Raw genomic sequence first — 13,699 nt, forward strand, 5'->3', positions numbered from 1 at the left:
CCAGGTAGGTGCAGCCCCGACACAGGTTCCGCCCGGGGCCCGTCCTGGGGCCAGTTGTCCAGAGGTCGGACCATCCGGGGAGGGGGCGGTGCCGGGCGTTGAACGCGTCACGAAGGTGTGGGGCAAGCTTGCTGTGAAGCCAGGCCTGGAACTGCTGTTCATATTGCTCTAGCTCGCTCGCGAGAGAGCGGCCGCGTAATCGCGGCCCTCTAGAGGATCTCCCCAGCAGGGACCAAAGACACAGTCAAAGCCGGCCTCAGTGCACCCTTTGTGTGCCTCCCTCCGCCCCCGTCTCCTAGTCCGGAGCCGCTGAGCTTCCCCATTGGTTTAGCGGAGGCCTCTGTTAATTGGCTCTTCGTTCGTCCCGGCTCACTGCCTCAGCACAGAACCATATTTACTATAGGTCTCCGCAACCGCCGCTCGGGCCTCCCCTCACGCTGATTGGCCGTGTTGGAGAGCCGAGTCCCTGGAAGCAGTTCCGGGAAACCCCGCGTGCTGTCGGGATCTCGCCGCTCGTTCCATGAGGAGGAGGAGGCGGAGGAGGCGGAGGAGGCGGCGGCCCTGGGGGGGGGAAGGGCGGGGGGAGACAGAGAGGGGGTGGCGCGCGCGCCATTTCTAGTCGTTTTCAAAGAGCCTCGCGCTCGTTCTCTCGGGCCCCCATCGCCGGCGCCCGCTTTACCCTGGTGAGTCTCGCGCCCGCCCGTAGGGGGAGGGGCCGGCCGCCCCGATCCGGCTCGGCCCGGGCCCCGCGCCACGTCCCTGTTCCGGCGGGGGCCGCCGGGCGGGCCGGTGCGAGCGGGAGGGCGGGCAGGAGCGGGGGAGGGAAGGAGGCAAAGGGGGAGTGGGGTGGCGTTCTGGGCCGGCGCCCGGCGCGCGGCTTTGGGCCTAGGTCGCCCGGCCTGGGCGCCTCCCTCCCCCGCAGCGTGCTGCGCTCGGGCCCGCGGGCCGCGCCTTTCCCGCCTCCGAGGCAGGCCTCACCATGCGCGCCGGCAGGCGGGGGGCGGAGGCCGGGCCGGGCCTCGCCGCTTGGGCCTCAGGGAGAAGGGACCAACCCCCACCCCCACCCCTTGCCCTGTGAGACTGGTGCCATCCTTCCCTCTCTCCCTCCATTCCCTGTGGGCTGAGAGCTGGTGGTGGCCCGGGGAGTGAGAGTAAGTACGCTCCCCCCCACGTGGTGCCCAGGTCAGATCCCCTCCTTCTGCTGGCCCTCGGCTGCAGCCCTGCATCGTTAACGTGAACTTGAAGAACTATCGGGGGAAAAGGGGTCCCTAATTTATCCCGCCCCCCCACTAATAATCTTCCAAATTTAAATGGTCTTCCTTCCCCCAAGGAAACACACCCTCCAAGATTCCCACCCCCCCCAACAAAAACCCCACTTTAGTGTGTTTACTCTATCCAGAAGTTTGGTTTGGCTGGAGGGGTAGTTTGTCAATTGACATAATAGACTTAAACTTCTCAAGCCTTGGGCTGAAGGAGAGGGAGTTTTTCTTTTGGATTCCCCGAGATCTATTCTATAAAGCTGCATTTTTGTGAAGTTTTATTTAACTTTTTTGAAGTAAGACACCCTATCTCCCTTTCCTCCCCTCCCCCCTTCAGTATCTGCTTATTTGAGGCATGCTGAGTACATCTGGTACTAATAGTATTCATGACTTTTTTTTCCATCTTGTGCTTAATAGGCAACCTGTCTTATGCTTTACCCATACTTTGATAACGATATTTCTTAACAGAAATGTTCACATCTGTTAAGAGTTTGCTTCCATTCTGTGACTGCAAAATGTTGCTTTGCTGCGAAGGTCTTGTAATGTGGTGTATAACTTTGGAATTTTGAGGATTTCCTATAGCTGGATTTGGGGGTGGGTGGAAGCACGAAAATTCAGGAGAATGGGTAGTCACGCTATAAGATGCAGCATTGTGTAGGACTATGGTTTGATTTAATAATGTGCATATGCCCATTTTTTGTGATAAAAGTTTGAGCACAGTACTGTGTAGACTTGAGTGTGTTAGCTTTTAACTTAGTTCATCAGATAGTGTTTTGAGGCCTGCACTTGAGAAGCATTTACCCAAGTAAATAAGAGTTCAACAGCAAAGTTTGCGTCTGTCTGTACACAACCTGTACATATCACCAGACAATCAAATCTTTAATAGTGTTCTTTGACCATAACCTATCCTGACAGCTTTAGCTCTTTGAGAATAATCCATCTATGCTGAATTTCCTCATTTCCTCCTTTCTCCCCATTTTCCCCCAACTCCCAACTTCTGTCTGTTTTGTCTTCTCACATTATCTTCAACTGAATTTCAGTGGTCTTTGGAAGAAATTAAGTTGTTTCAAGTGGGACAATTGCTCCTGGTGCTTTCCCATAATGTCTGGTAGGATCTCTAGTAGTGTGGCTACTTTAAGAGCTTTTTGGGAGACTTGTATTTTCTTGATAGCTGAGTTATCTTGAGTTTTCATCAAAAACTGGGCTTATTCTTGAAAACCACCTTCATACCCTTTATTTCAGTATATGTTGCAATGTCTTTCTTCTGCTGCATATTATCTTCATCAAGTTGTCATTTCACTACCAACAAATGCACCTTCAACTCTTTTACTGCCTTTGTGAGGCAGGTACCTTTTCATCTATGCTGGTCTTGTAGAGCTCTCCATTTAATCTCTCTTCCCTAGGTAGTTGGTCCATTTCAGCAGTGCTTCAGATACAGAATGATTGGCTGGTTAATTGAGACATCTGACCTAAGTTCACCCTTAACTAGGCACCATTGATTGGAACTCTTGGAAAGAAGCTAGCTTGAATATGTATTTTTGCAGCCATGCCAAATTGATTGATATGGAAAATTCAATATATTGTAGACTTGGGTTTCTCTTTTAAAAAGTAACTTCCACAAATAGCTCATTTCAAATATGGATTAATTTTTTTCTCATAAATTTAAAGATGGGAAGAACTAAATTAATTTTTGCTAGTGACCTTAATGTGATCTTAGTGAGTGCAGGATGGAAAACCACCCCTAAACACCACCAGCATGTTGAACAGGGCTACACTTCTGTCACACCTGTTTTGGAATGGAAGCATGACATAGCAGAGAGCCAGGGAACTTTGAAAATTCTCAAACCTTGATTTTTGGGTTTGTTTAAAAATAAGATAATCAAATTTGTGTAAGAATGGGAGCTACAGAGCTTTTTAGGCCTTTAGAGTGGTGACTTGTTCATCAAACAAAATGTTTGTTTTTGATGACATGATCACCAGGACCTAACAGCTGCTTTGCTAATCAGATACTTTCCTTCCCAGAAAGTTTGAGATCTTTGACCACCAGGATGTACATGAAGTATCTTAACACCTTATTGCTTCCATGTACATTTGTCCATCATATTCCAGGATGGTTTTATTACAAATTTAGGTCAGCTACCTCACAAAAAGGCATTAAATATTATTTTGATAGAGTATTAGCAGCATGTTTACAAGTTAGTTTAGATAAGTCATTCATTGTCCTGCAAACTAGTTATTTCTGGCTTAATGTAATATAGCTCCTGAATTTTTTCCAGCAGCATAATAAAATGGCTAATCAGGTGAATGGTAATGCGGTACAGTTAAAAGAAGAGGAAGAACCAATGGACACTTCCAGTGTAACTCACACAGAGCACTACAAGACACTGATAGAGGCAGGCCTCCCACAGAAGGTGGCAGAGAGACTTGATGAAATATTTCAGACAGGTATAATATGCATTTCTTGTTTCTGACCGGTTATGAAAGTGAGGGCGAACCACTTTGAATTGTATAGCTTTTTAAGGTTAAATAATACTACTGTTTCTGATCTGTCTGTGTAGAGCTGAATGGGTGTGACTTTCCTGTCACTGAAGGCAAATTGGGTTTGACTTGACACTGATTCTTATTTCATGATTTTGAAGCCTTCTTAGTGTTGAATGTGGTCTTAGTTGCTTCAGACCAGTACATCAATTTGTCTTAGATTATCAAAGAAAAATGTATGTTCCAGCATACTAAATTTTACATTTTTTTCTCAATCCAAATCAACCATCATTTTGCTTTTACTTTTCTACTTTTTAGCTTCTTAATGTGACTCTTAAAATCAGTCTAGCTCTGCACTAGGTGGCATAATGAGAAGAATAGGATGTATAATTGCCTGAAACTATAATAAATGTCATATTACTTGAGTTTTGTGGCCTGTCTAGTTTTCATTGGACAGTAATCCACATCTCTCAGCATCATGGAAGTGTTTGGTTTGCAATAGTTAGCTGTTTTTTATCCAGAAGTCCCAGGGTTAAGTGCTTAGGAAAATCTGAATATCTTAAATAAGGTTTTGGTTGTAAGTGGTTTTAGGTTTTAAACTGGGAGAGAAATGTTTACCCTTAGGGAATCTTGTTCATAAATAAATATATCCTCCCCCTTTGATGACACAAATGGATGGAAACCTTCCTCTTTATAGCTTTTGGTGATCTGCAGTCAGCTTCTGAGAGAGAGACTGAATTGTATTATAAATCTTTCTTAAGTACTGTAAGTTGTAAAATAACTTTTTGTCCTTTCCGAAAACAGGAGATAAATATGTTAGACATTCAGAATGATTTCCTTAAATGTCTCCTGAGTAAGGTATCCATTTGGAAATCAGTCCTAAGGAGCTTTTTGTGCATTTATACCATTGGGAACAGGCAGTGATCTGCTTAAAGATGCTCTCTTGGAGAGTCTTGGTTAGTGAGGACGGTGAAGCTCATGGTTTGGGCATAGGCACGGTTGGACCAGGGAAAGGCCTGATGGACCTCCGGGACTGGTGTTTGGGTGCTGCTGTGGAATTTTTCATGGAAGGAACTCCAAACTTATTAGGCATGCTCATTTTTAAGGACATTTTAAATAAATTATGACTGCATTTAATTTTCTTATATCAGTAACTACAAGTGGCACTATATTAAATTTTTTATTTCAATATAAAATGAAATTCTGTTTGGTGGACTTTGCTAACATGGAGTCACTTTTAAAAAAATATGCTGTTTCTATTTCCTAACAGTTGACTTTACAGGCTCATATGTAATAATTGTTATAATAAATTCAGATTAAGTTAAAAGAGCTGTATTTTATTCCTTAGTAGATGCTCTATATACTGTTTATGCTTAGAATATTGGGAAGATTTTTAAATTCAGTTTCCACTAGCTCCATTGTCATATATTTAATTTTAGTTCCTTTGGAAAATGTCACTGTTGACATTTAGTGTTCTGATTGCCACAGCATCCTTAAATCTTAACATTTCTCACATTCAAGAAGAAATTAGAAAGCTGCTAAAATATGGCTTTCTGAACTTTTTCCCAAGCTGCACCCATAATGTTAATTTTATAAGAATTACAGAAGAATTTTATAATCTTTCTATGTTCTGACTGTAGCACAGTCTATGCACTCAAACAACAAATGGGTTTCAGTCTCTCTTTGACCCTAAGAAGGCAAGCCTTTGCTACTCTTTGGGGTTGGAGTTGCTCAGTAATAGGTGGCCTTTCTCCTCCCTCTTGGTCCGGTGACTCTTTACACTTGAATGAAGATTGCAAAACTCCCTCAGTCCATATTTTGGAGCAGATAGATCCTTGGAGAAGATAGCCATGCTCACACACTACTTAGAACTAAGCATCAGAATGGATGATTTCAAGCCTCAATCTCTTATACCGGTGTGTATCACAGGTTTAACTCCTATTCAGGTCTTTGGAAACTCCAGTATTTATTTTTGGGGGTGGGTTGGAGTTTAGGGTTTGTGTTTATGTGGGTTTTAAGGGAGCTTTGGAGAAAAAAATTCAATTTCATAATGAAAGTATTTTATTTTTAAATGTTTGTGTATTCATGGTTTTTCATACAGTGTTTGCATAGCTGTTTGTAGTTAAGATGAAGGTGATTTATTAGTGATAGAATTGAATGTAACTGTGATTGGAAATCACTAGGCAGGTTCATCAAGTTGTGTCTCTTGCTTTTTGAACAATAACATCACCTTTTCAATTTGAATTTTTAGGGCTGGTAGCTTATGTCGATCTTGATGAAAGAGCAATTGATGCTCTCAGAGAATTTAATGAAGAAGGCGCCCTCTCTGTGCTTCAACAATTTAAAGAAAGCGACCTGTCTCATGTGCAGGTAAGGCTGGGAATCACAAGAGGTACTGAGTGGATGGAAGTGGGCTCTACTGACTGAGCTCTGTGATGGTGGCCTTTGGGAACAGTGAGATGCTGGACTCCATGGCTTTTGTGAGCCTGAACTTGGTATACTACTAAAAGGAAGTCTCAAATCCACTCTGAAAATAGAAGCTTGTTGGTCCATTCATTTTCCTTGCCTGATGACCTCAGGACATACTACCAGTGATACAGGAAATAGGCTGCCCGTAACATTGGGGTGTCGACTGCATCACTTTCAGGGAAAATGTTAAGGTAGGAGGGACAGGTTAAGAACTGCAGATGATAAAAATGTCCAAAAAAAAAGCTAAAGGCCAAGAAATTAATGTTGTTGTTGTTGTTTTGTTTTCCCTGGTATTTAGTTATCTGGGGATGTGGAATCATTTATTCATTTGTTAGTACAAGTGCTTCTGGCAACTCCAAATGATTTTTCTTTTGTAGAACAAAAGTGCATTTTTATGTGGAGTTATGAAGACCTACAGGCAAAGGGAGAAACAAGGGAGCAAGGTACAAGAATCAACAAAGGGACCTGATGAAGCAAAGATTAAGGTAAAGCAAACTTCAGCTTGTTAGATTTAATGAGATTAATTAGTTTCATGTTTTTCATACTCATTTTTATGCCCCTAGCAACATTTTTTAAAATGAAGGAAATTTTTCATAAAAGGTAAGGATTTCTGCTTAACCATTCTTTCTCTCCTCATTGCTGACAAGGGCCCTAGATTTGGAGTCAAGAGGGATAGATCCTGCTTTATAATTTTTGTAGGTTGTGGTCTCTGAGCTTCAGTTAGCTCATTTTCAAAATTGCTTCTGGTACCTACTTTACAGGATGGTGAGGAACAGATGAGATAATGGATCAGGTGTATTTTAGCATAGTGTGATGGAAAGCCCACTACACAAGTTCCTAGGCTTAAACTCCACTGTGTCCTCATCTGCAAATTAGGAAGAATGTTAGAGTTAATAAATGATAATCTGATATTTACATAGTCAAGTAGTACTTCATTCTTCCAGTAGTCTTGTGAGATAAATAACACTGCTGTTGTTATCATCCCCATTTGACAAAGAAAGAAAACTGAGATTTAGAGTGACTTTTCCCAGAGTCACACAGCTAGGAAATGTCTTGAGTTCAAGTCCAGCATTATATTCACTTTGCTGTATTGCTGCTATTAGGTCTGCTCTGTTGGCCTCCTGGGAGTTATGGAGCACAAATGAGTTTCTGTGTACATGCTCAGGAATTGGATTGCATTCTGCAAATGTCAGATGTCATCATCATTATCATTATCCTGAATTTGTATAGTGCTTTTAGAATTTTTATTTCTGTTTCTTTGGACTTTCTCTATGTAGTTTTCTTCTTTAAGGAAGTTCTCTAGTTGTTCTTCATCCTTTTGACTTTCCATGTATTTTTATGGTTAAAAAGAAATCCTGAAAGGGAAAGTTGAGATGAGGACTGATGGCGCGAGTAGACCTAGCTACTAGTTAGCTTTTAAATTAGTCCAATTTTATTAATTGACCACTTAGCTTATAATTTAAACAGGGAACAGAGGGCAAGACTTGATGGAATTGACTAGATTTTAAAGAGGCCCTGGAAAAAAAGCATGTCTCATATTATACTTTGTTTATGAAGATTGAATTTGGTAGTGTAATAGGAACAGCATTGGATTTAGTAATTATGAAGTTTGGGTTTTAATTTATTATCAGTAACTTTTTTTAAGTCTTAGAATTTTTCTCAGTGCCTTAGTCTTGTCACTGGGAAATAGAATATCATGCATTTCCTTTCTTTATAGGATTATTAGGTTAAAGTATAATGTAGTGAAAATAGTACAGAATTTAGACTCAAGACAGGCTGGAATCATGGTTCTGAGATTTGTCTTTTGGTCTTGGACAAGTCATTTAACTTCTGAACCATAATGTTCTACCCTATGAAAGAAGGGTTTTGGACTTGATGATCTTCAAAGTTAATTATTTTAATTTGAGTTCTTACTTTTCTCCCTATTTCCTTCCCCTTATCCACTGAAAAGGCAGCAAGCAATATGATATCAATTAAAATGTGAAATCATGAAAAATATATAAAAGCAAATTCTTTAGCCTCTTTCAGTGGGCAGGCCTATATTATTTGTCCTAAGCAAGAGATTTGTTTCCTCATTAAGAACACTTGACACTGGCCTATTTTTTTTAAACTGCGTTGGTAGTGGGGGAGTGGTTAGGATAGAAGTCAGGCAGAGGACTTAGGTGATCAGTCAGGAATTTGAAAACTAAAAGTGAGTCAATAAGCAATGTTGTGTCTACACGCAATATAAAGTACTTCCTCTGTACCAGGTCCTGTGCTAAAAGCATACCATCTTTTCTTAGCTCCCATTAAATAAAAGCCATAATTCCAACCTGATTGGAGTTTTTATTTTGCATGTATCTCTCAAAAGAACATATTTTAGGAATATATTTAGAATTGATGCCTTTACTACTAACAGCTAGATGAAAAAGACCAGGCCTCACAAGCTCTGTGGTCTTAGCCATATCTGACTTTGGTTTCACTTTAAAATCAAAGGGTTGTAGTAGATGCTTTCCACGGTCCCTTCTGTTTGGAGGATATTGTGAACCTAAAACGGAATCTGTTTAATGAATTGTATAAACTATGCATAACTCTAAGGCTCCCATTTTCTAGGAAGCCTTTCCTAATTAATTTTATTTCATATTGATGGCATGTTATATACATTGGCTACTATTATTTTGTAATTGTTTCACATGAGAATGTTTCACACACTAGAATGAGGCCAGGAAGTATATCTTAATAGTAATAATTTGTTTTAGGGGAAGCTGGGTGGCTCAATAGATTGAGAGCCAGGCCCAGAGGGAGTTCCTGGGTTCAAATGTGGCCTCAGACACTTCCTAGCTGTGTGACCCTGGGCAAGTCACTTAACTTCCATTGCCTGGCTTTTTACTGCTCTTCTGCCTTAGAACCAATATATGGCATTAATTCCAAAATGGAAGGTAAGGGTTTTAAAAAAAAAATAATAAAAACTTGTTTTTGGATAGTGTTTTAAAATGATACGGTAGTGTTGATAACATTGTGAGGTACAGCTAGTGAAATGAATCACTATAGATAAAGAAACATAGACAGAGGTTGACACAGGGATTAAATAACTGGGAACAGGCCTGTGTTCCTATTTCCTGAGTCAGTGGTTTGTTTTTGGATTCAATACAGTCCACTGTGAGACATTCAGTTTTGTGTAGAAGTAAAGGACTGACTGACTGACTGACTGACTATGCTCAGACCCAAATTCCTGTCAACTCAGAAGGGTCAGTTGATTTTTTTTTTTTTAAGGCTATGAAGGAAGTCTAGTGCCTACCCTTACAGAATTCCTGGCTTAAGTCAGGCAAAAATAGACCATGATACCAGATAGCTAAGGGCTCAATTGTAGTATTAACCAGCAGTGCAGGAGGAGATGAAGGATGAGATCAGTGAAGACTAAAGGTGGAAAAAGCTTCTTGGAGGAAATGGATCTTTGGAAGGGTAGGGTGGAAAGGAACCATTTTAGAAAGGGCAGGAACAAAGGTAGGAATGAAGAAAGCCTTGGAGATACTAAGAAAGCCTAAGGGATACTAAGGTCCATTTGGAAAAGAGATTTCCTGTTCAAGAATAGTAAAAAATTGGGACTGCTATTGGTATCATAGAACAAACATTAGAACTTATTAAAAAACTTATTATCTTTCAGTATTTTTTATTTTTCTGAGTTACATATAAAAACAACTGTTAACATTAGTTTTCTAAAATATGAGTTTCAAATTCTCTTTCCCCCACCCCTGGTTGATAAGCAATTTGATATATTGGTCATGTTGTGGAAGAAGACACATTTAAAAAACCATAAGAGAATAAAATGAAAAAATAGTATCCTAGCAGGCATTTAGATCAACCTTCCATCTTAAGCAGAAAATCTCCTTTGTTCCATCCCTGAATGATAGTCCTTTAGCCTCTGCTTCATGATTAGTTGGAACCAGATTTCATATGACCCTTTAAAAGTCTGTTTAAAACTGTTCTAGGGCATGAAATGGTGAACACCAACATGCTGAATGATTAGTTTTTTTTATGTAATTACCGTTCAATTTTCAACTGTACAATCTTTCTAGGCTTTGCTCGAGAGGACTGGTTACACACTAGATGTAACCACAGGACAGAGGAAATATGGCGGACCTCCTCCAGACAGTGTATATTCTGGTGTGCAACCTGGCATTGGGACAGAGGTGAGCTGGCTGCCTTTCTGTTTGGAATCTTTCTGTTTGAGACCTTTTTTTAACTGCTGTGTAATAAAGAGAAGTTAGTTTCATATTTTGGCAAAGATCACTTTGAGTTTATTTTTTAAATTAATTTTTATTTTGCTCTTTGGAATTATATAAGTATGTAGGACTAGAATAAATCAAAAAGCCTTATGACCCAAGAGCCCATGCTATAAACTAAGGTCTAGATTGTAGTATGTCCTTATACCTGGAAGGACACTAACAATGCATTGCTGAGGCTGAATGTAGGAGTAGCCTTTCTCTGCTTCCCAGTCATTGTATATGGCTCCTTAGGGAAGCAGTATGGTCCATGGAAGATGATGTGGGCTTTGGAGGCAGGGTCTGTTGGGATTAGTGGTTATGTAAGTCTTGGGTAAATCACTTTACTTCTGGTGCCCCAGTTTCCCATATTTAGTGAGAGTGTTGGATCAAATGATCTCCTCTTCTAGTTCCAATAAGTCAGGATTTAGGTGCTGAATTTAGCAAAATAAGTGAAGAAGAAGAATTGACATCGAACATAAATATACTGTGCAAGCTGCAGAATTAAGCAAATGGAAAAATTGCTTTGTAATCTGTGCCAGCGTTTATAAACTTGCTCTTGGAAAGTAGGGGAGGCAATGCATTATAGTAGGAACACTGGATTTGGAGTCGAGAACCTGGGTGTCATGCCTATTTCTGTTGATTGGCTGTGTGACAATAGGCACATCATAAGACAGGAGTTGGTTTGCTTATCTGAAATATTAAGTGGGAGGAGGCAGAAAGCTGTGGACAGAATTATCTCCACAGTCTTTTTCAACTTCATATCCTCTGAGCTTAGAGAATATAAGGAAGAGAAGCATAGGAATTGTGTAAATCCTAAAAGAGAAAATCATTACTTTGGAAGAAGTAGAGGAAAAGACCCTGTATCCAAACCTCCAGTATTCTTTATTAATCCAAGATAGGTTTGTTGAATGGTTCTTTACTCTTTACATCCTCAATTGAGCTCACTAAAGGCATCTTTTCACAAGTGGTTCTCAATTTGTATCTCTTTTTCATTATAAACTTAAACCGAACATTAAGATGGTTATAATCTGATGAAAAACAATTGACTTTATACTGAAGAAGGGTTTTGTGAACTAAGCAATAGACTACCATCAGCAGTGAAATCTAGTAATTCTGCCAATGACTGATCTTATTGCCAAATTCTGAGAGGCAGCTTGGTGTTGTAGATAGAAAGATAGCCTTGGAGCCACTAATGCTTGGGCATGTTATTTGGTTTCTTTGGGAATGAATGTGAGCAGCAGAAAAGGTGCTGACCAGCATTGGGAAAGGGAGTTTACTTATCAGGAGTTACCTATACTAGTGAAATCACAAATTTAGTTAAAATAAATGGCCAGATTCTTTTGTCCTACCTGCCTATCCAGTCAGGTAGTCATGAGTGAGTAAGGCCCTTTGATGTCTAAGCACATTGATCACAGATGGGTCCCCCTCCATCAACACCTTCCTTTGTATCTTACTGGGCCAGCCATAGCTGTATGGAGCAACTGGTTCTGAGTTGGGATGGTTGGAAGTATGGACCTGATAGGCAGATCTGGGTCTGAGACTAACTAGCATGGACGTTTGAGTTTGGAGTAATGCATCCCTGTAGGGTGGGTTGAGGGGAGGATGAATGGAACAGACTGCTCAGGTCCGTTATGGAAAGATTTTGACTTAAAACTGATGAAGTTAGAGTCACATATTGAGTTCAAAGACCCTGAAAGGCTTCCCTTAAGTGATTTTTCTCATTTTAGTGGCGTTATAACCACTTGATAGTCTTTCTAGGCACCAAAAATCTCATTTGAGTTATTTACTCTATCCACACATCTTATCACTCATTATTAGGGATGTGAGCTACCGCAGGTTTGGGACTACATTTTATCCTTGAAGGTCCCTCAGTGTCCAACACAATGGAGCTTCAATGTTTGTTGACCAAATGAGTAAATTGTAGCCCCCAGTAGTGAGAGTAGACCCCAGTAAAATCACAGCCATAGCATAGGGATTGCCAAACTTGTAGTTGGCTCCTCAGCATGAGAAAAGCAAACTTTCCCCCTTCACAAATACTATATGTTCTTCTAAGAAATCACTGGTTCAGGAATTCTATTAGAAACTTAGCCAGGTAATTACACATTGACATATTGAATTATCACCTATAGAAAACTGTTTAGAACCACTGAGGTAATCTAAAATCCATTGTCTCTGTCTTGTAAATCATTACTAATCATTGTCTCTGTGAGAAGCTTACCTAATCCGTTAGCTTAAGTCCCTAATCATTAAACTTTGTCACTGATCAGCAAGAGGATTCTGCATGTCTGTCAGTTTGACCCTCCTGTAATCCCAGAAAAAGTTCTCTTATCCTGATTTGTCAACCCACAAATAATTTATAAAGCTGGTCTTTATAGTAAATGAATCAAAATTTTTTATTGAAAGCTCTCAGTCAGCAACATTTTCTTTTGTTAAGATTAATTTAAATTTTTATCTTGAACTTAATGTCATCATCAAAATGATTTATTTGCCTCTTAAAAATAGGTCAGTTGGGGGCAGCTGGGTAACTCAGTGGATTGAGAGCCAGGCCTAGAGACAGGTCTTAGGTTCAAATCTGACCTCAGATACTTCCCAGCTGTGTGACCCTGGGCAAGTCACTTAACCCCCATTGCCTAGCCCTTACCATTCTTCTGCCTTGGAACCAATACACAGTATTGATTCCAAGCCGAAAGGTAAGGATTAAAAAAAAAAATAGGTCAGTCATTGGAACATATTAAGTTTTCAATATGTAGGAACAAATCAATCTAGTATTCTGGTCTTTAATAAACAACTCAAAAGACTTTAGCTGCTGAGAAAACTAAGCAAAATTAACTGTGGAACAAATATTCATTCCATATATTCCAAGAGAAGCTCCAAATGGATATATGGCTTGGATATAAAGGGTGACAGTATGAGCCAATTAGTGAAGCAAGAGAGAAATTACCTTTTAGATCCATGGAAAAAAGAGTTCATGCATAAGGGATAGAGAGGATCACAAAAGATAATAGACAATTTTGATTATATAAAATTAAAAAAAAGTTTTGCACAAACAAAATCAATATAGTTAAAAATTAGAAGGGAAGCTGGTACCTGGGGAAAATTATTTGTAAGACTTTTTCTGAGGAAGATCTCAGAGATGGTCAAGTCAGTAATGTTTTCTGAAGGCTTCCAATTTTACCTCTTGCTTAGGGTTTAGCCTCTGAAAGGAAATCTCTCTAGATTGAGAGAGAAGGAAACTAGAATGAATATTGG

At 40.2% G+C, this 13,699-nt stretch overlaps 1 protein-coding gene across 5 annotated transcripts in view; it reads left to right on the top strand.

The window, feature by feature from the left end:
• Positions 1 to 542: 542 nt before the first annotated feature.
• The window catches only part of HNRNPR (heterogeneous nuclear ribonucleoprotein R), a 28,872-nt gene continuing 15,715 nt past the window's right edge, over positions 543 to 13,699 (top strand). Inside the window, exons 1-5 of one of the 5 annotated variants that reach the window (XM_056795595.1) lie at positions 543 to 683; positions 3,536 to 3,704; positions 5,989 to 6,107; positions 6,584 to 6,691; positions 10,262 to 10,375. In XM_056795595.1, coding sequence (XP_056651573.1) covers positions 3,548 to 3,704; positions 5,989 to 6,107; positions 6,584 to 6,691; positions 10,262 to 10,375 — 498 coding nt within the window. In that variant the 5' untranslated portion in view covers positions 543 to 683; positions 3,536 to 3,547. Of the gene's footprint in view, positions 684 to 832; positions 1,152 to 3,535; positions 3,705 to 5,988; positions 6,108 to 6,583; positions 6,692 to 10,261; positions 10,376 to 13,699 lie in introns of those variants that run through there. The other 4 variants (XM_001366054.5, XM_056795596.1, XM_056795597.1 and 1 more) reach the window with 4 other exon arrangements.

The sequence above is a fragment of the Monodelphis domestica genome, chromosome 4 (genome assembly GCF_027887165.1).
Source record: "Monodelphis domestica isolate mMonDom1 chromosome 4, mMonDom1.pri, whole genome shotgun sequence".
Taxonomy (NCBI): Eukaryota; Metazoa; Chordata; class Mammalia; order Didelphimorphia; family Didelphidae; genus Monodelphis; species Monodelphis domestica.